The 21,039-nt window shown below is 61.4% G+C and overlaps 1 protein-coding gene across 5 annotated transcripts in view; it reads left to right on the forward strand.

Moving 5' to 3' along the window:
* KCNQ2 (potassium voltage-gated channel subfamily Q member 2) overlaps positions 1–21,039 on the forward strand; it is a 49,014-nt gene that overhangs the window by 10,386 nt on the left and 17,589 nt on the right. For 4 of the 5 annotated variants that reach the window (XM_060122732.1, XM_060122731.1, XM_060122733.1 and 1 more), the window contains exons 2-9: positions 4,802–4,892; positions 5,886–6,012; positions 6,279–6,454; positions 7,450–7,575; positions 11,424–11,534; positions 12,211–12,306; positions 17,508–17,602; positions 18,701–18,730. In XM_060122732.1, the coding sequence (XP_059978715.1) occupies positions 4,802–4,892; positions 5,886–6,012; positions 6,279–6,454; positions 7,450–7,575; positions 11,424–11,534; positions 12,211–12,306; positions 17,508–17,602; positions 18,701–18,730 (852 nt within the window). The remainder of the gene's footprint in view (positions 1–4,801; positions 4,893–5,885; positions 6,013–6,278; positions 6,455–7,449; positions 7,576–11,423; positions 11,535–12,210; positions 12,307–17,507; positions 17,603–18,700; positions 18,731–21,039) is intronic. The other variant, XM_060122734.1, reaches the window with a different exon arrangement.

The following is a 21,039-nucleotide window of genomic DNA, read 5'->3' on the forward strand; positions in this document are numbered from 1 at the left end:
GCACGGGTGGGGAGGGCAGAGGGGAGCTGAGGCACGGGTGGGGAGGGCGCAGAGGGGAGCCGAGGCACGGGTGGGGAGGGCGCAGAGGGGAGCCGAGGCACGGGTGGGGAGGGCGCAGAGGGGAGCCGAGGCACGGGTGGGGAGGGCTTGCCTGGGCACAGACGGGCGGATGGGCCTCACCCTCTGCTTCAGTCCCTGACAACCTGGCCTGTTTCTGTTTTTTTCTTTAATTGATGTGAAATCCACAGAATGTGCAATTATTCAATTTAATTTAATTCAAGGGAGGCCTCAAATGCCAAGGCCGGAGCTGGACCTTCCCAGGGTCTGGGACTTCCTGGGTTGGGGCCTGTCAGGTCTGAGGCGTTTACTGAGCACTTGCTTGCCGTGTACGGGGGCCTGGCGGGACTGCAGTGGGCCTGGTGGGCGGCCCTGTGGGCGGGGCTCGTTTCCAGGGTAGGGTCTGCACACGGCCTCCCACTCCCTCCGGCTGCGGCGGGATCTCAGAGCGATTCCTCGCGTCTGGCTTGTTTGCGCCCGGAGCAGCCATCAGGAGTCCAGGCTTCCTGTCGCCCAGAGACTGGCAGTGGCCCCAGGTACTGGAGGCAGAGCAGTTCATTAAGGGTGAAATTAGATTCCGGGCTGCAGCGCCAACTGCAGTCCTGATGGACGAGGCAGCGGGAGGTTCCCCGGGGACCCGGCGTGGGAGCTTGGGCCTCGCGCTGGCGGCTCCTCCCCCACCCCGTCCTCTCCTGGGCTCCCGGGCCACCCGGCCTTATCGGGATGGACGTTATCCTGGGGAGACCCCACGTGGCCGCGGTGAACGGCATCACAGCCTCCGTTTTCTCATCTGTAAAACGGATGAGCACCTTCTTCCAATCTGCTGGGCTGTCGCCTGCCTGGTGCATAGCTGAATTGGAGCCTGGGGGGTGGTGCTTGATGTCAGGGACCCCTCCCCATCCTTCTCTCCCAGCTCTGCCAGCCAGGGGCTGGGGGTGAGCAAGTGGGGTGCTGATAACACGACTTCCTGCCATTCGCTTATGAAAGGTGTATTTCACTGAATATGTAGAATGAGGTGAATAATCCCAGTCATCTCCCAGCTTAGTCCTTGAAGGGAGCGAGGGAGTCTGGGCTGCGGGCCAGCACCATGACACCCCCCGCCCCGTGCCCTCCCAACAGTGGGAACCAGACGTGGGAATGAGGTGGCAGAGACCTCGTCACGTTTTCCGGAAAAGAAATATTCCCTGCAGTCAGATGGGGGGGAGGGGGGGAGGGGAGAGCCGAAAGCAGTGGGGTCTCCCTCTGGGGGTGGCGGCCGCCCCCTCCCGAGAGTGCAGGGCAGGCAGAACGCACACGTGTGCACCCAGGACCTGCGGCACGGCTGTGGGTGGGCTGACCGCCTCGAGGGGTGCTGTCAGGCCTTGACTGGGGGGCTCCCCTGGCCAATGCCCAAGGCTCCACCACCCTCAGTCCCTCCCGCCTGCCCTGCCTGTCTCTCCCTGCGTCAGAATCCCTACACTGAGGACCCTGCCGTGCCTCCACCTGTTTCAAAAGAGGGGTCCATCTCTGCCCAGAGCTCAGGCAGTGGAAGTCCCTCCTGATGTCTGGCTGAGGTCTCTCCTGCTGCTGTGGGTCCTGCAGTGCTGGGGCCCGCCCCACCTCGTGGCCACTCGTGAACTGGGTGGTGCAGGCCTGGTTGTGCATCTGGGATGCGGCTGCTCTGATGCTCACTCTCCAGGTGGCCTACCTCCCCCCTGCCCAGGTGAGCAAGGTCTGAGGTCCCTGGCTGGCCTGCCGCTCCGCCTGACCCCCATCACAGCCCCTGGAATCTGGGGCTGGGGACCAGCTGCTTGAGCTGCTCGTCTCCTTGGCAACCGCTACCAGGGAAGCATCCTGACGATGAATTCATTATCATAATCAGCCGCCATGTTCTGCCTTTGCAGCCACCTCCTGCCTCCCCTCCTTTCTTTTCCTGCAGCCTGGACAGTTCCCAGGCTGGAGGGCATGAGAACTCCCCTCCCCCAGGGCCCTGTGCTGGGGAGATGTACAGGATGGTGCTGGCCTGGGGAGATGTACAGGATGCTGCTGGCCGTTGAGCTGAACCTTGCAGCAGGGGGACGGGTCTCCCAGCCTGTGGGTGGGTAGAACTGCTCACCGATCCCATCTGGGGAGGAAGCGGACCCAGCTACTAGCCACCACGTCCTCTGGGGCCTGGGGGTCGGTGCTAAGCACACAGCTTGCCTCCCGGGGCCTCCCAGTGGTGCGGCGGCGTCCACCCTGCACCTCCCCAATGCCTCTCCAGAGGAGGAAAGGGGAGAAGGGGAGTCCCTTAGACCCACAGCTGGCAGCTCCCATGAGCCTGCCAGGAGCCAGAACCCGGGTCACCGAGGCAAGAGAGGTCTTTGGGAAGGAAGGCCCCCGCCTGGCTCAGACTCCCCAGGGTCTCCAGGATGCTCCGGTGCCCAGGGCCCCAGCATAACGGCAGTGGGCGGCCCTGTGATGGGCCTCAGGGCTGGGGGTGATCACCTGTGTCGTCCTGCGGGAGGGCTGGCCCCCCCACCCCCTGGCTCCCCGGGGGCTGGGCCTCAGGGAAGTGTCCCCTGTAATGGAGGATGCCGTGCCTGGGACCACGAGGCCAGGGGCGGAGCCCCCTCCGGCCTCGCTGGATGGGTGGGCTTCGGAGGTCTCCGGGCCCAGGATGCGGCTGTGTGCTGGGCAGGGGTGGTCGCCGGTCACAGGGTTACCCGCAGACAGGAGGGGACCTGGAAGTAAGTGCCTTTTCCCCATCGTGGCTACCTGTGAGTGGCCGGGGGGGGTATCACTGCCCTTTGGAGTTGTCCCTTTCTTGGTCTGCGGGGGCCCTGCCTGCACCTGGAGGCGTGGCTGGGGTGCCCGCTGCGGGTGGGACTCTGCTGCTGCCTCTCCTCCCCTTGTGTGGGTGCGCTGGCCTCTCTCTGGAGCGTCCATCCTGCTGCACCCCCTGCGCGCCCCAGGCGGTGTCGCCTGCGACCATCTGTCCCAAAACATCAAAAACAAAACTTGGAATGTCACTGGCGCTTGGGCCGCAGCTTTGGCTCCTGAGCTGCTGGTGGGGCTCCCGACAGCCTGGCTGCTGCCTGCTGGGAAGGGCTGCGCTTCGTGCAGCGTACCCTGGCCATTCTGGAAGGTTCCGAGATGCTGGTCAGAGCGCCCTGGGGAGGCGGGGCTGAGAGGGCCTGGTCACCTTGGGACCTGGGTCTTTCCTGTTTTTCTTTAGAGGAATGTTTTTATAAAGCACGAGGAGCTGCCCTGCGTGGGCGCAGCCCTGGACTCAGTCTCCCTGACAGGTGACGATGGCGTCAGGCATCCCGGGGCCCCGATCTCCAGTCTGGTCAGACTTGCCCGCTGCCGGGTCCTGGACACACTGTCTCCCCCTCCCCCCCCGACCCCCTCCTGGCGCCAGTCCACTTGCCCTTCCCTCTGCCAGGAACACTTTCCCTTCCCTGTTGGCCCCACCAGCACTTCATCCTGCAGCATTGTGAACACCTCCACAGGGAAGCCCACCATGCTATGCGTCCCCCCGGCTCCCGCGCCCAGTGCTGAGCTGAGCTGGGGATCCTGCCAGTCTCTCCCACCGCCCAGGCCCCGGGGTCCTGACTCACCACCCTGGGATCTCCTCTGACCCTGGCAGATCCTCTCTGGGCACGTGGGCTCCTTCCCACTGCAGGCAGAGAATTACGAGTATAAGGCACATGAGACATCTGGACATTTTTTCCCCCAGGGCTCAGCTAATTGAATAAATTGGCTAATGAGCAAAGGAAATTAATTGAGGTTTTGAAACGTGACCGTTTCCCCACGTGCGTTTTGTCTGCGCCAGTGGCCTCCGTTATCCGCCCGTAGCGCCTCTGCCCTGGAGCTGGGGGCGCATCCGGAGACATCCTCGGGGCCACGCTCTGGGGAGGGGCTGCATGTGGAGGCGGGTCTGCGCCTCTCTGGGCCTGGTTGTCAGGCCTCGGGCACATGGGCGGGGCCGCCGCTCCGTGACGCAGGCTGGGCTGGGCGGGGTAGGGCCCGAGTCACTGTCGCTGTGGCCCGGCTGAGGTTGGACCACGCGGCTTTGGCTCTGAAGGGTCTCATCTCCCCTCCTCCACCACTACCACGGAGGATGGTGGTCTCGACTCCCTGGGGTGATGGGGGTGTCCCAGTGGTGATGAAGTGGGAGGGGCGTGGTGTGGGGTCCCCGCCCAGCTTCCCGTACCAGGTGCTCTGTGCCTCAGGAGGCCTGGACGCTGTCCTCAGCCCTCAGGGGCTCTGCTCCCTGGGACCCCAGCCCCGCCCTGTCCGCTCTGGCTGGACACCTGCTGCCCATCGGCTCCCGGCTCCGTTAGTGCCCCCGCCAGCACCGCCTGCAGACACAGGTCCGGCGGCCAAGGGCGCTGGGATGGTGTGTGTGAGGCTGGTGTGAGCCGGGAGACAGGAAGTGTCTACTTCGGGGCCTGGTGAGGAAACAGCTATGGATGAGGAGAGGGGTGACTGTGTACGGGGTGCCCTGCGTGGGCACGGGCTGTGCGGTTCACTCATTTCTTGTTTGCCCAGCGGCCCGGAAGGCAGTGTCCCCGTTTGTGGTCCCTCTGAGAGGGACGTTGGACGTTGGCGAGGGACGTTGGTAGGGGCGGCGGGGGGAGCGTGGTGGGCGTCCTGCAGAGCAGCTGGGCCCAGGCATCGCCGTGGAGCCCTGGGCTGCCGCGTGCCCCTGCCCTGCCCTGTGCCTTCCGCGCCGGCTGGCTGCCCGGCCTGGCTGACCGCCTTCTGCTCCGGCCCCCAGGTTCCTGCTGGTCTTCTCCTGCCTCGTGCTGTCTGTGTTCTCCACCATCAAGGAGTACGAGAAGAGCTCGGAGGGCGCACTCTACATCCTGGTGGGTCCCGTGGGTCGGCGCAGACGGGCCTGATGGCGGCGGAGCCCGTGGGCGGCAGCCTGTCCCCGGTCCCGTTGGTCTGATCTCCCAGACGCCCACCGGCAGGGACCCCCGTCCTCCTGGCACCCATGGCCCCTGCTCTTCCTGGTAGCCCTTGGGTCCCTCCCAGCTTCCCCCCCACGTTGGTGATGCTGCCGCATCCCTCAGCCCCCACCCGTCCCTCCCCCGAACACCCCCGGCACCCTGTTACCCTCCAGCCTAGGCTGGCCCCTCCCTGTGTCGTCACAGTGCCTGATAGCGCCCCCCCGTCCCCACCCCCTTTCCTGTCTTCTGTTCTCACTAGAGCCTGAGGGCCCCGGGGGCCCCCTCCACCCCATAGTGTGGGGTGTTCCCTGGCAGATGTGGGCGTGGGCTGGGGGTTGGGAAGCTCACTGCGCAGGCGCCATGGCAACCACAGGTAATTTCTGTGTTGCCGTTGGTGATGGAGGCATATGGGGCCCCAGGGAAGCTGACGCACCTCCGGGGAGCCCTCCGCCCCTGCCCACCCTGCGCTGTGTCCTGGGCCCGCCCCCGGGCATGGGAGCCCCGCCCCCTTGGCAGTTACCTGAGACCCTCCATCGGCTCTGCCCTCTGGGTCCCCACTCGCACACCAGCTACACAGGATGGGGTCCCCACTCGCACACCAGCTGCACAGGACGGGGTCCCCACTCGCACACCAGCTACACAGGACGGGGTCCCCACTCCCACACCAGCTACACAGGACGGGGGTCCGCACTCCCACACCAGCTACGCTGCACAGGACGGGGTCCCCACTCGCACACCAGCTGCACAGGACGGGGTCCCCACTCCCACACCAGCTGCACAGGACGGGGTCCCCACTCGCACACCAGCTGCACAGGACGGGGTCCCCACTCCCACACCAGCCGCACAGCACTCTCCCCTCCCCCCCCCCCAGCGGAGCCGGCAGTGGCTCAGCCGTGGCTTCCCCTGCAGGAAATCGTGACCATCGTGGTGTTCGGCGTGGAGTACTTCGTGCGGATCTGGGCCGCGGGCTGCTGCTGCCGGTACCGCGGCTGGAGGGGGCGGCTCAAGTTTGCGCGGAAGCCCTTCTGTGTGATCGGTGAGGCCCGCTGCAGGGGGGGGCAGGCAGGGCTGCAGGATCGGCTCCTTCTGGAAGTTTCTTGTCACCTGCCCTCTTGGCGTCAGAGCCCGTGGTTATGAGGTGTCGGGCGGCCGTGCCCAGGGCAGGGCTGGGCTGGGCGGACAGTGGAGCCAGGCTCACGCCAGCACTTTGTGTGCTTCCGTCTGTCCATCCTCCTGGGGCCCTGGTGGGGGCTGCCCTTGCGCGGCAGGGGGCCGGCCCGAGCTCCTCCGCTGTCCCCGCAGACGTCATGGTGCTCATCGCGTCCATCGCCGTGCTGGCCGCCGGCTCCCAGGGCAACGTCTTCGCCACGTCGGCGCTGCGCAGCCTGCGCTTCCTGCAGATCCTGCGCATGATCCGGATGGACCGGCGCGGCGGCACCTGGAAGCTGCTGGGCTCCGTGGTCTACGCGCACAGCAAGGTGAGCAGGCGGGACCCAGCCCCTCGTTTCCTCTGGGCGTCTCCCCATGACTTGGCCGTCTTCCTCCTCTCTCCAGCGTGTCTGCCGTCCGGTCCCTCTGGGCCCGGAGCCGGCTCGCTCCTTGGTTGGGTGGCCGTGCCGGATCAGCACCCACTGCCCCCCAGCACCCACTGCCCCCCAGCACCCGCTGCCCCCCAGCACCCACTGCCCCCCAGCACCCACTGCCCCCCAGCACCCGGGCTCCTGCCCGTTTAGGCTGAGGCTCGTGGTGGCCGCTGGCCATGGGAGCCGCGAGGGGGCTGCAGCCCCATGGCCCGTCCAGATCCCGTCCCTGTGTTGCCAGGGGCCCTGCCCGCCCGGACCCCGCCCTGGCAGGCTCCGCCAGGAGGCTGTCCTCTTGTGGGTGGGCTTATTGGCCCCAGAGTCCCTTCCCCACCACCCTTCCTGTCTGAGCAGGAGGCCGTCCTCTTGTGGGTGGGCTTGTTGGCCCCAGAGTCCCTTCCCCACCACCCTTCCTGTCTGAGCCCGGAGGCTGGGGCTTGGCTGGCAGGACAGAGAGGGTGGTGGTCCCCAGGGTGCTGAGGTGCTGGACCCCCAGGGAGGGCACTCAGTCGGGGTGTCTCCCCCAGGCTCAGGCAAGTTGGGGTAGGGTCCCAGCAGCCCAAGCTTCTCCAGCCTGACGGGCTGACGGCCGCCTGGGGACACTCCCTTCCTGGGTGGATGCGGTGCTGAGCCGTCCATACCCACAGTCCTCCAGGGGTGAGGTGCGTAGGTGTGGGACCACCCGGGGCTGGAACTGGAAAACACGCTCCCCCTCCTGCCTGCCCCGGGATCGGGGCTGCTGGGGCTCTGCGGCCGGCTCTCGGGAGGGGTGCCCACCCGCTGAAGCCCGGGGGATGTGGCGCCCAGCAAACCTCCTGGCAGGCGGGGCCTCGTGCTCCCGGGGGAGAGTCGGGCTGGACGCTGGCCCAGCGGCTGTGATGTGCCTCTTTCAGGAGCTGGTCACTGCCTGGTACATCGGCTTCCTCTGCCTCATCCTGGCCTCGTTTCTGGTGTACTTGGCGGAGAAGGGGGAGAACGATCACTTTGATACCTACGCGGACGCGCTCTGGTGGGGCCTGGTGAGTGCCCAGCCGCTGGGGCCATTGCCCTTCACTGAGGACACGCTCACCGGGTGTGGCCTTCCTCGGGGTCCCTCCTGCGCGTTGTCTGCCCTCCCCTGCTCCCCACTCCGGGGTGTGCCCCTGACCCCTGGGCCTGGACAGGAGATGCACAGCTCTCCCTGGCTGACCGGGCCAGAGACGTCTCTCTGGGGCCTCTTGCTGGCCACTACTGACGGTGATGCCACGTGGATGTGGCGACCCAGGCGGGGTGGTGGTAGGGGATGCGCCGGTCTGTGTGGGGTGGAGAGGGGCCTGGCCTCAGGGAGCCTGTGCCTAGCCATGGCCAGTCACCTTCCCTCCTTCCTCACTGACCACCTGTGTGACCTCTGTGATGGGGGGAGGGGGGTCCTGCGGTCCTGTTGATGGGCAGGAGAGTGTGAAAAAGGGGAAATGGACGCCCTGGCTCTCCCAGCTCAACTTCCCAGGCTGCCCCCGCCCAGGGTGGGTCCGGAGCTGGTGCCTTTTCAGCCCATGCTCACGGCCACCCACCTCCTGAGCCCCTCGAGGGCCTCTCTCCTGTCACCGGGTGCACGTGGTCTCTTCTGAGAAAAGCCTTCCCGGGCCGCCCTCTGCAGGGCCCTCCCGCGCCGAGAGGCGATGCCCCGCGTTCTCGGAGTGTGCCCTCTGGAGACCAGGCTGGGCCCCGCGGGCTGAACGGGCCTCGGCCTGGCTCCTCCCTGTTTCCACGACGTCCCCAGGCAGGGGGGCCAGAGTGCCCTCCTTTGTGAGCTCTTCCTGGGGGTACTGGACACTCAGCCCGGGGGCACTGGGCCGGGGGTCGGTGGAGGGTCCCGTGGGAGGTTTGAGCCCATTGTCTCCTGGGACCCCAGACCCAGTTCTGAAAACGAGGACCACGTGACCTGGGGCAGATGCTGCAAATCCAGTCGCTGGCAAGAGGGGTGCCTGCTTTCTCCCGGCCTTTAAGCCGGAGAGCAATTTACTTGTAGTTCTTGTGTTAATTGCCACGAGGCCCGGAGTCTGTGTCCCTCTAGCGACCACGTGGGAGGCGGGAGCCTGGCCGGGCTCGGCAGGAGAGGGGAGTTGAGGCCCGGGCACCGGGAGCCGCACATCGGAGCCCACAGCCGCTGTGCGTCCGGCCTCTGAGCGGACAGCCCGGGCCTGGCCGCTCTCTCGACCTGCCCTGCGCAGGCCCTGCGGGGGGGCCTCCCCATCTGTAAGAACTGAATCAAAATCTTAAACACGCCAAATAGTGCCTGAGTGTTACAGTGAAAACATGCCCCCGCTCCCATCCCCCCCCCGTCGCCCCCCCCCCCCCAGGAGACGGGTAACCCATCTGTACATTCCCCGCCTCCACGGGGTTTCCTCTGTGAGCTTTAGTTTTACTTTACTTTAGGCCGTGCCTCGCGGCTCTCGGGATCTTAGCCCCCGACCAGGGATTGAACCCAGGCCCTCGGCACTGAGCGCGCTGAGCTGTAACCGCTGACCCTCCGGGGAGTTCCCTCCCCTGTGAACTTGACTTCAGAGGCTCGCTTTGTTCTGCGCTAGGGTGCGGTTAGCTCCCTCCCTCTCCCTGTCGTTCTCGGAAATCGTCCTGCCGGAGTCCCCCTTTCTTCTGCTCTGTGGGCCTGGGGTCCTCGGAGGGGCCTCACTGGCGTCGGGGGAGTCCCCCCACTGCAGCGCGCTGAAGCCAGCCCCCCGAGCGCCGGCCGTGAACGCTGACCCCTGAGGGCTGGGCCCCCCGAATGCTGGGCCCCGAGTGCCGAGTCTCCCAGCACCACCCCCGGTCTGCCCTCGGTTTGGAGGTCACAGTCTTCTGAGGGAAGAAGTTTTTGTGAGACGTGCGTGTCTGAAGGTGCCCCAATTCCACGCTCCTGCTGGCGGCCGGGCCCCTCCCTCCCTGACGCTCTTCTGGAGCGTGGGCCCTGTGGAGGGGGGGCTTCCTTCCAGGAGGCTGGTGCCCTTCGCGGCTTCAAAAGTCTACCGCTTCCTCCTTCCCTTCTTCCCGGGGCTCCGAGGCCGCTGGTGAGACCGCTGGGCCGTGGAATGTGTCCTGTCCAGATTCCTCATCCCTTTGCCTACATCCTGGGAGGTGTCTTCCACCTGACTCTGTGATTTTAGTCTCGTTTCCAAGACTCTTTGTTTTATGGATACACTTTGTTCTTCTCTCTGTCCAGGGATAACGGAATTTTTAGGAAGTCTTTGCCCCGTGGGAGGCTTTCTGACCAGCTCTGGGGTCCCCAAGAGTAGGGCCAGGCATGGGGGGTACAGGCCCGGCTGCTGGTGGGTGGGCAGGAGGGGAAGCGTCTCCCCGCTCGCTGCTCCAGTGTTCGCCTGTGTGGAGAGGACATGGGTGCGCGGTCCTGGGGCGCGTGCGGGCGCCCTGGCACAGACTCGCCATCCTGCCCTGCGCGCCCTGTGCCCACATCAGTGCCAGGTCTGGGGGCCTCTCCTTGAGCCCCGAGATGCCTTGGGTTTCTCCCCACCTCCTGGCCCTGAGTCAGGCCCACATCGGCCCCCACCTTGGCGGTTCGCTGCCCTCGCCCTCGGCTTGTGTCCTTTCACAGCCTTTCCTGTCGCGCTGCCGAGTTTTGCGGGGGGAGGGCGCGATTTTAAGTATTTTACGTCTTTAAAATGTGTTTAGTCTCTGTTGAGAGCAGTCGAATAGAGGAGCCCAATCACCGGGAGGCTTCTGGTGAGAAGCGAGTGTCCTTCCCGCTCCACCCGGCTCCCCGTTACCTGCGCCCAGCTCGCTGGCTCCTCCCAGAACCTCCTATGCAGGCCCGAATGCCTTGGCTGTGATTTCGCAGGTGACCAGCACAGAAGTCCCTGCTGGCGAAGCCAAGATTATCCAGCCCCGTTTCGCAGACTTTCCTCAGACTGCACAGTGGGCTTTGGGTGGACTCTCTGCATGGCCCCAGAGTCCGGGGGATGGATTCCCAGGGTGGACGGTGGGTGGACGGTGAGAGATGTCCGTGCCTCTGGCGCGGGGGCCAGTTGACCCTGCTGTCCGAGTCCCCCCAGGAGCAAACTCTGCTCCTGTCCGCCGCCTGGCCAGGGCCGCCGATGCCCCCAGTTCCCTCTCCTGCTCGCACCTCGGCCCCTCCCGCTGTTTGGCTAAGACCTCGCCCCTCAGGGCCCGCCTGGACCCACCTCCCAGCGCAGCCGGCCACGTGGTCTGTCCTGAGCCTCCGAACCTGCCTGTGTGTGTGGCCTTGGTGGTCCTGCACACCAGGCCTGGGCCTCCACTTTGGCAGGTTTTGTGGGAGCTACCTGAAAACGGCCCCTTTCATTTGGGCTCCTGGGAAGGCCCATCCGGGCCCCACTTCCTCCTTGCCAGCTCCCCACTGCAGAGCAATTCTAAACCCGTGGCCCTGCCTGCCACGCCCTGGGGAGGGGCCTTTTCCTTCTCCAGTCTCGCCCCTCCTGTCGCCTCCTCCAGCCCCACCCCCGGCCCCTCCCGCTCTCCTGGCCTCAGCTTACAAGCCACCCTCCGAAGGGCCCACACGACCCTCTCCGCGTCCCTGGAAGGTCCCTCGGCACTGTCACCTCTCAGGCCCCTGGCTCTCTCCTAGCCTCTTGGCCCCTGGCTGGGTGTGAAGTGAGAGCAGAGCCTGACCCCCACTCCCAGCCCACAGGGAAGGAGCAGAGGTTCGGAGAGTGGATGTGATCGTTGAGGGGGGAAGGGCAGCCAGCAGTGACCCTGGCCTCTCGGGCCCTGGGAAGGCGGCACGGCGGGGGTTCTGTCCAGCTGCCCTGAGGCCTCAGGAGGAGGGTCTGGCTCGGGTCGCGGGCCTCCAGGCGGCCACTGTCCGGCCTGGCTGAGCGACGGGGCCTGCTGTCCGCAGATCACCCTGACAACCATTGGCTACGGGGACAAGTACCCCCAGACCTGGAACGGGAGGCTCCTGGCGGCAACCTTCACCCTCATCGGCGTCTCCTTCTTCGCTCTTCCTGCTGTGAGTCCTGCCCCTTCCTGCCTTTGCTGGGGACGGGGTCTGGGCTCCCCTGGTGACCACAGCTGCCCTCGGGGCCATGTGGGGCAGGGGCAGGGCTCCCAGCAGGCCCACAGCCCCCAGGAGTGGACGTGGCAGCCTCCACAACGTGCCGCCCCAGGCTGTACCTTCTGACCCGTGTCTGTGGGTCACCGTCAGCGCCTCCCAGCCTTGTGGGATTGGCTAGTTGGGTCCTTGTGACCAGGAGCGGTGCCGTATGGTGACACAGCTCCGTCAGGTCTCCTTCAGAAGAGGCAAGGGCCCTGTTAACCCTCTACCCGCAGCTGTGAGGGGCGGGGCTGGCGCTGCTGCTCTCCTGGTGGCCCTTCTCTGGGACCCCGGACCACACCTCTCCACTCACTCCAGTGTGGACAAATTGGGGAGGAGGATTAATCTCTGGGCTGAGATGTGTTCAGAGTGGGCCCCGCCAGGCTCCTGTAAGCCTGAAGTTCCCTTTACCCCAAATCCAAGTCTTTCCCCCCAGCCTGTCTCCTGGCGCTGGGGGCTGAGGAGGCAGGAAGGTGGAGCTACAAGTGTGCAGGCATGGGTGGGGGGCTGCGGCCCCCGGACATGGTCTGACCCTGAGGAACTGTGTGGGGCTGTGGTCCCTGGGGCACCGTCTGACCCCAGTGATTTGCAGGGCATCTTGGGGTCTGGCTTTGCCCTGAAAGTTCAAGAACAGCATCGTCAGAAGCACTTTGAGAAGAGGCGGAACCCTGCGGCAGGCCTGATCCAGGTGAGTCCGGGTGGCCCCCCACACGCAGTGCCACGTGGACCTCCATGTAGCCCGGCAGAACCCCTGGCCTGGGCCCACGGTGTTGGAGTGGAGCCCTGCTTCGCGCCCGTCTCCCTGTTGGGGAATTCGAGTCTGTGCTGAGAACCGGCCTAGATGCCCTCAGCTGTCTGGCAGCTACAGCACAGGCAGCAGCAAGGCGGGTGCTGGCCCGCGTTCTGTGGGCCCTGGGTCCTGGGCCAGGCTGTCACGGGCGCCCCCGAGGTGCCCCTTCACAGCACTGACACCCATCCTGCGGTGGAGTCAGGGTTCGGGGAGTCCCCACGCAGGTAGTGCCAGAGCAGTGTCTGTGCCGCCCCGACTCACGATGCCCCCGCCACGGGGGGCCACGTGGCCGCTCGGCCTCCAGCAGCGCTCCGTGAGCCATCCCGGGAGTGTGGGCCCGAGCGCAGGCTGCCCGACGGGCCCAGCGTTCCTGCAGCCCCTCCCAGAGCCCAGGGGACCCAGTGGACCTTTGGAGTTGACTGGCCTTTCCTGCTGGCTGGACACTGCCCTGGCCCCTCGAGTGCATTTCTTTCTTAAAGATGTGGCCTTGCCCTGGTGCAGCCTACTTTTGTGTATGTATGTATGCCTGTGTTTTTCACCATAAGAACTTCAAATGGCTACTTCTTTTGAATGCAAAAGAGTGTGAAGAAGAACAGAAATGCCCCCCAGTCCCACCCACTATCGACATAAAGTCACAGCACTACGTGTGGTTCAGAGGTTTGAGTAGCACAGGGAAGGAGCGTGGCCTGAACACGCAGCACCTACCCTCTGCCCCTCCTCTCTGAGAAGCTCAGAGGTTTGGGAAGGAGACGTGGAAGAATTAGGGCTTGGGAAGGACCCACACACACTGGGGGATCTAGGAGGCACACACATGCCCAGTGCTGGATGCAGGCTCAGAAGTGACAGGAGAAGACACTAATTGCTCACTTCAGGCTGATCTTTAGACTCCGTGCAAGCAGGAAGTGATGGCTAAGGCAGAGCTGTAAGTGACCTTCTCAGATGTTGGAGGAGTGCCCCAACACAGGGCCGGTCTGCAGAGGCTGAGAGCATTTGTTTCCTCTTTGGTTCTTTGGGTTTAAGGGAACGTCTGTCAAGTCACCATCTGACAACTGAGCTAAGGGAACAGACTTCAGTGACCACACGCAACAAAGAATACAACGTTTATGGAATAGCTTAGAAAAGTCACTTAACAAACTACTACAGTCAACAACAAGCAGCAGCAACAAACTCCGGGGATGGGGAGGAATCTGACTTCCAGAGGTACCACATTACAATACCCAGAATGTCTAGTTTTCAACAAAAAATTGTGAGGCATGCAAAGAAACAAGAAAGTGTGATCCAGTCACAGGAAAAAAAAAAAACAAGTAATAGAAACTGTCCCTGAAGAAGCCCTGATGTTTGATTTACTAGACAAAGACTTTCAATTAGCTGTTTAAATACACACAAAAGACTAAAGGAATCCATGGAAATGAGAATCAGAAGAATGATGTCTCACCAAATAGAGACTGTCCATAGAGATAGAAATAATACAAAGGAAACAGATAGAAATTCTGGAGCTGAAGAGTACAATAACTGAAATGAAAAATGCACTAGAGGGTTCAGCAGCAGATCTGAGCAGGCAGAAGGAAGAATCAGCAGACTTGAAGACAGGTGAGTTGAAGTTACTCAGTCTGAGGAGCAGAAAGAGAACAAGTGAAGAAAAATGAGCAGAGCCCATGAGACCTGTGGGATACCATCTAATGTACCAATATTTGCATAATGGGAGCCCCAGAAAGAGAAGAGGGGTTGGGCAAAAAGAATACCTGAAAAAATAAGGCTGAAAACTTCCCAGATTTGATGAAAGACATGAATCTGTACATCCAAGTAGTATAAAGTCAAAGAGATTCACACCAGGGCTCATTATGATCAAACTGTTGAAGCCCACAGACAGGGGGAGGCTTGGAAGCAGCAGGAGAGAAAGGACTCTTGGTGCCCAAGGGTCCTCAGTGAGGGTAACTGCCGATTTCTCATCAGAAACCATGGGGGCCAGTGGGATGACGTGTTTAAAGTCTGCAAAGGAAAAACTGTCGACCCAGAATTCTGGTCTGGCAAAATTATGCTTCAAAAGAGAAATCACAGCATTCCCATAAAAACAAAAGCTGAGGGAGTTTTTAGCTAATAGACCTGCCCTACAAGAAATGCTGGAGAGGGCTCTTCAGACGGAAGTGAAAGGACCCTGGGCAGTAACTCAAGCCACACAGACACTGGTAAAGTTAACTACACAGGTAAATGTGAAAGCGAGTAGTATTATGTTTTTGATTTGTAACTCATTTTTTCCCTTATATGAGTTAAAAGACAAAGGCATAAAGCAATAATCATAAATCTGTATTTCTGGGCACACAACATAGAGGGTGTAATTTGTAACAGTTACAACATAAAGGGGGTGGACCGCGCAAGAGCAGAGTCTCTGTTCACTATTGAAGCTGAGTTGGTGTTAATTCAAACTAGATTGTTACAAATTTAAGATGGAATTAATCATAATCCCAGGGTAGCCCTTAAGAAAACAACTAAAAAATACCAGAAAAGGAAAAGAGAAGGGACTCAATAATAACTAGGAAAAAATGAAACTCTACAGAAGGCAATAATGGAGGAATTGAGAAACAAAAAATCAGCAGAAGCAAGTCCTTCCTTATAAGTAATTACTTTAAATGTAAATGGATTAAACTCCCCAATTAAAAGGTAGAGATTGGAGGAATGGATAAAAATCTATCCAACTGTACTAGATCCAAAGACGACAATACACTGAAAGTGAAAGAATGGAAAAAGATATTCCATGTAAACAGTGACCTAGAGCTGGGTTGGCCACACTTGTATCAGACAAAATAGACAAGTTAAGACGAAGAAGGCTGTTATGTATTGATAAGAGGCAATTTATAAAGATGATTAACAATCATAAACATTTATATACTAACAACAGAGTCCTAAAACTATATGAAGCAAAAACTGACAGAATTAAAGGATGAAATAGACATTTCTACAGTAATACCTGGAGAATTCAATACCTCACTTTCAAAATGGGTAGAAAGGTATTTTCCTGGTGGTGCAGTGGTTAAGAATTCACCTGCCAAGGCAGGGGACACAGGTTTGAGCCCTGGTCTGGGAAGATCCCACATGCCACGGAGCAACTAAGCCCATGCATCACAACTACTGAGCCTGCGCTCTAGAGCCCACAAGCCACAGCTACTGAGCCTGAGTGCCACAACTACTGAAGCCCGTGCGCTTAGAGCCCGTGCCCCACAACAAAGAGAAGCCACTGCAATGAAGAGTAGCTCCTGTTCGCTGCAACTAGAGAAAGCCCGCAGGCAGCAGTGAAGACCCAACGCAGCCAAAGATAAATACATAAGAAAAAAAAAAGGGTAGGAAAACCAGACAAAAGATCCTAAGGAGACAGAGGACTTGAACAAACCACGACGCAGCTAGATCTGCAGACATCTGTCATTAGACATGTGTCACCAACCACAGAGGACACATCCTTCTCAAGTGCACGTGGAACGTTCCCCAGGACAGACCATGGGTTGGGCCAAAACAAGTCTCAATAGTTGGGTGCCACATCTATCCAATGAGGAAAGGACAGTCTCTTTGACGGTGGTTCTGGGATACTGGAGACCCATTTTTAAAGGAGTGAAGTTTGACCCTTACCTCACACCAATACAAAATTAACTCCAAATGGATTAAAAACCTAAATGTAAGAGCTAAAACGAAAATTCTTAGTTGAAATCATGGATGTAAATCTCTATGACTTTGGTTTCTTAGATATGACACCAAAAGCACAAGCAATAAAAGAAAAAAATAAATAAGACTTTAGCAAAATTTAAAACTTCCATGCGTTAAAGGACACTATTCATAGCATCTCTTTAGAGAGTGAAAAGACAACCCACAGAATGGGAGAAAATATTTGCAAATCATATATCTGATACGGGTCTGGTATCCAAAATATATGAAGGACTCATACAGCTCAACAACAAACAGACACACAACCCAATTAAGAAATGGGCAGAGGATTTAAGTAGACATCTCCCCAAAGAAGGTACACAGATGGCTAATAAGAACATTAAAAGATGTTCAGGGGCTTCCCTGGTGGCGCAGTGGTTGAGAGTCCGCCTGCCGATGCAGGGGACACGGGTTCGTGCCCCGGTCCGGGAAGATCCCACATGCCGCGGAGCGGCTGGGCCCGTGAGCCATGGCCGCTGAGCCTGCGCGTCCGGAGCCTGTGCTCTGCAACGGGAGAGGCCACAACAGTGAGAGGCCCGCGTACCGCAAAAAAAAAAAAAAAAAAAAAAAAAGATGTTCAACATCATTCTTCATGAACGAAATGCGAATCAAAAGCGCTTCACATCCACCAGGAGGGCTAAAATTAAAAGAAAAAGTGTCGATGAGCATGTGGTGAAATCAGAATCCTCGTACATTGCTGGGGGGATGTGAAATGGTGCAGCCACTGTAGAAAAGTTTGGTGGTTCCTCAAAAAGTTAAACATATCACATGACCCGGGAATCCCACTCCTAGCTATACACCCAACAGAGCTGAAAACAGATGTTCGGCCAAAAAGCTTCACACAGGTGTTCGTAGCAGCACTATTCACAGGAGCTGAAAGGTGGGGACAGCTCAGACGTCCCTTGCTGGGTGAAAGATAACACAGATGTGGTCCATCCGTACGCCCGAATGTTGTTCAGCCTTAGAAAGAACGAGGCTCGGATGCAGGCTCCACCAGGGATGGGCCTCGAGAACGTGCTAAAGGAAGGAGGCCAGACACAGGAGGCCACGCGCTACCGTTCCATCGCTACCACCCACAGGGACCAATGCAGACTGGGGGTGGGCAGGCTGGGGGCAGGAGGGGGCGGGGAGGGAAGGAAGGTGACCACGATGCCGGATGACGGCTTCCAAGCGTCAGGGAGGGCAGATGGAAGGAAAGAACCGAAGCTCCCTGCAGACTCGCCGGGTGCTTGACCTGTGCCCCGCACCCCGCCGCGTCTCCATTCTGCAGAGGCTACTGAGGCCTGAAGGGGTGGGAGCAGCACGGGGCCTCAGTCCAGAGCCCGTGCACGGGGATGCGCAGGGGCGAGGCCCTGGGAGAGGCCGGTGGGACCCCTTAGTGCCCAGCTGACGTCCTGTCTTCCCCGCAGTCCGCCTGGAGGTTCTACGCCACCAACCTGTCACGCACGGACCTGCACTCCACGTGGCAGTACTACGAGCGCACGGTGACCGTCCCCATGTACAGGTACCTCCCCCACCTCCCCAGCACTGCCTGTGTGCAGCCCCCTTTGTTCTTAAACCCCATTTTTCGGTTGTTGTTCATCATTTTGGTTATTTTTTGTTTCTTTTTCTTTAAAATGTATGTACTTTTCAAAAAGGAATCGTGTGTGATTATTTGATTAATTTTGTTCTGTTTTCTAGTTTGCGGCTTTTATTTTTCACCTTCATTCCGCCCCCTGCTTAGTGTCCTTGCTGTCAGGTGCATAGTGTGTAAACCTTGTGACGACAGCCCCCCAGAGCTTGCGGAGGTAAATGCTAGCTGGTTCCGGGGACCGCAGCCCCTCCAGGGGGCCCCGTGTTTAGAAACAAAAGGATAACCTTGACCCTCTGACCCCCAGTGAGGGCAAGAGTCTCTGCTCAAGTAAGGAGAGCACCCCAGACCCCACAGCGAGGTCCCCACAGGGCAGAGCACAGACACCCCCAGGCGCCCTGAGGGGGAGATGAGGGGGCCGGGGAGGCCTCCCTGGGGGCCTGCGTGGTCAGCAGGCGGCTTTCCAGGCACGGCTTGTGCCCCCCGGGGTTTGTCTGTGCCAGGCTGCGGCTTAGGACAAGGTCTGAGGTGAGAAGGGCGAGGGCTGGCCAGCGTCCATGCAGGTCAGGTGCCCCCGGGCTGGGCGCTGCCCTGCCAGCCCGCCCTCCCACCTCAGGGCTGACGCTGAGCCCTGGGGCCTCTCAACCCGGGGAGTCCCCTTACCTGCCCCTGGGGGTGTCCACCCACGGAGCCCTCCCCCTGGGGCAGGGTCCTCCTGCGGGTCCCTACCTGCCACCCGCCTCTCTCGGGATCTGCCCGCTCCCTCCTCCAGCACCGTCCTACGGGCACTTTCGGGGACCCTCAGCTTCGGGGTGGTGGGGGCCTGGCGCCACCCGCTTCCCGGAACCGCTGCAGGCACTGTGCTCTCAGCCCTCCGGCCGAGGCAGGACTGACCCTCGTGCTAATTTTCTTTGTTCTGTTGTTTCCCCCACTTTCCTGGACTATTTTTTTTTCATTTTCTTTTTCTTATCCCGTTCTTTTAAAATCTTTCATTCCTTTCCCTTTGTGTGTGTGTGAAAACACTTGAAAAAGCTCGCAAACTCAAACCTACGGGGCCTCCAGGTAGGACTGCATGGGCGGAAAGCGTGTGGTGTGGTTCTGTTCTGTTGGGGACTGTTCCGGGGCCCCCCGAGCCCACCCTGCCCAGCCTGTGGCCCCGCCTGGAGCCACATGTGCCCTCCTCGCTCCCCGGTTCCCTCTCCCGACCGCCCCTCCCCACCAGCTGCTTTCTCGTGCTGGTCTGTCTGTCCAGGTGTCCTCCGTTCCTTGTCTGCTTCCTGCCTTGTCTCAGTGGCTGGGGTCCCGCCCCACGGGCCCCACTTACTCCCAGTGCAGAGGTGGTGGAGATGGGGCATCAGCCATCCCAGCTCGGGGGCACCCCAGCCAGCGGCCCCCGGTCCTGGAAGGCAGCTCTGGGCTTGGGGTCTCCCTCTCTGCATCCGCCCCCCGCCCCGAGAGGGAGACGTGAGGCCCTGGGCGGAGGGGGCCTGTGGTCCATCCGTGTGGCGCCACTGACCGTGTCTGCCCCGCACGGCTGTCTTCCTGCTGCACTTTCAGTCTGGGGCCCCGTGCCCAGACGGGGGCGCTGCACTGCTCCACAAGGGCCCCTGTGCCTGGGGCCAGGCCCCTTTGTAGGCCCTGTGCTTCCCCTCGGAGTGGTGGTACCGTGCTGCGCCTCCCGTGGCGCCCTGCGTGGGAACCGTGTTAGGAAGGTAACCCCTCCGCTCCCAGGAGAGAAGAGGGTGCCGTGCTGGGCAGTGTAGGGCCAGGCTCCGGGGGCGGGAGGGTCCTGACCCCTCGGCATCTCCGCCCCAGCAGTGCCTGCCTTTCACCGTTGGCCACGGGCCCCACGGGCTTCGCTCAGCAGAGGGTGGTGGTGGGAGCAGCATATCCTCCCCCGTCTGCTGGCCCTGGACCCCTGGGGCTCCAGGCTGCCGGGCAGTTGGGGGGACCCTGCTTCAGAGCCCGACAGGCTCCTCCCAGACCCGGTGGCCCCCTCGGTCCATCTTCTCCAGAAGCCCCCCCATCCCCTGACGTCTGTGGAAGCACCCCATCCCCACCCCGGGCCTGGGGGCTGGCCTTGTCCTCCGGAGGTGTCTGACCCCAGACTAGCCGCTGCTCGCTCCTGGGGACGCCCCCCAACGTGTCCCCCACTCCCATCGCCCGCTGCACCCTCGTCCTCCACGACTGGGGCTGTGTGTGGCCCCCACGTGCGTGGTGCCTGCGCGTCTCTGTCCGCGGCCCTGCCCGTCCGTGTTCTGTCCCCTGCCTCTGTGTGTCCAAGGCATGACGTCCAACTGTGTGCCCCTACCCTGGACCTGCGTGTGTGGCGGCCGAGTGGGGCCAGCTGCCCAGGGTCTCTGTTCCAGGCCCCGTGGTGGGTGGCCAAGGGGGTGGGGAGAGCAGCTCTGTCCCGGTGTCCAGTCCTGGGGCTCTGCTGCGCCCACGGTGTGAGCCGACCTGACCGCGCAGGCCTCCTGCTAGGTCTGGACCTATGAGGACAGGAGAGACCTGGAGGGGGAGTGGGGAGGGGAGAGAGAGGGCTAGTGTTCCCAGGTTCCAGGCCTGGCCGGGCTTGGGCGGCAGAGGGAACAGAGGGGCAGGGCCGCCCCTGCTGGCCCTGGAGATGGCAGTGACTGGGGCGAGCCCGGCGGAGGGGGCACTCGGATGGGCGCTAGGGGGCGTGGCTGGGTAGAGGAGGGGTTGGGAGGGACCAAAGCAAAGCCAGACTGGCAGGTGGGCGGGGGCGGGTCAGGGCCAAGGGTGCAGGGGGGTCACAGATCCTCCTGTTTCGGAGACAGCGGGCAGTGTGAGCAGGGGAAGGACAAGGACACATCACACGAGGAGGCTGGGCATCCAGGGAGGCCCAGGGAGAGGAGGACACCAGGGACGTGGGAGGGGACAGGAGGGAGTGAGGGCTGGAGCCAGGGCTGTGTGTGTGGCGGGAGGTGGTGCTGTGCACCGGGTGAGGGTGCCCAGGACGGCTTGGACACAGGTGCACAGGAGGGACAGAGGTCCCCAGGCTCAAGAAGGCCGGAGGCTCAGGATTGGGTTTGGGGGTTGGTGGGGGGGTGTCACAGAGCAGGTGGGGTGTCACAGAGTAGGTGGGGGTGTCACAGAGTAGGTGGGGTGTCACAGAGCTGGTGGGGTGTCACAGAGCAGGTGGGGTGTCACAGAGCTGGTGGGGGTGTCACAGAGGTGGGGTGTCACAGAGCTGGTGGGGGTGTCACAGAGCAGGTGGGGTGTCACAGAGGTGGGGTGTCACAGAGCTGGTGGGGGTGTCACAGAGCAGGTGGGGTGTCACAGAACAGCTGGGGTGTCACAGAGCAGGTGGGGTGTCACAGAGCAGGTGGGGGTGTCACAGAGCAGAT

This window comes from Lagenorhynchus albirostris, chromosome 15 (assembly GCF_949774975.1).
Source record: "Lagenorhynchus albirostris chromosome 15, mLagAlb1.1, whole genome shotgun sequence".
In the NCBI taxonomy this organism is placed as follows: domain Eukaryota; kingdom Metazoa; phylum Chordata; class Mammalia; order Artiodactyla; family Delphinidae; genus Lagenorhynchus; species Lagenorhynchus albirostris.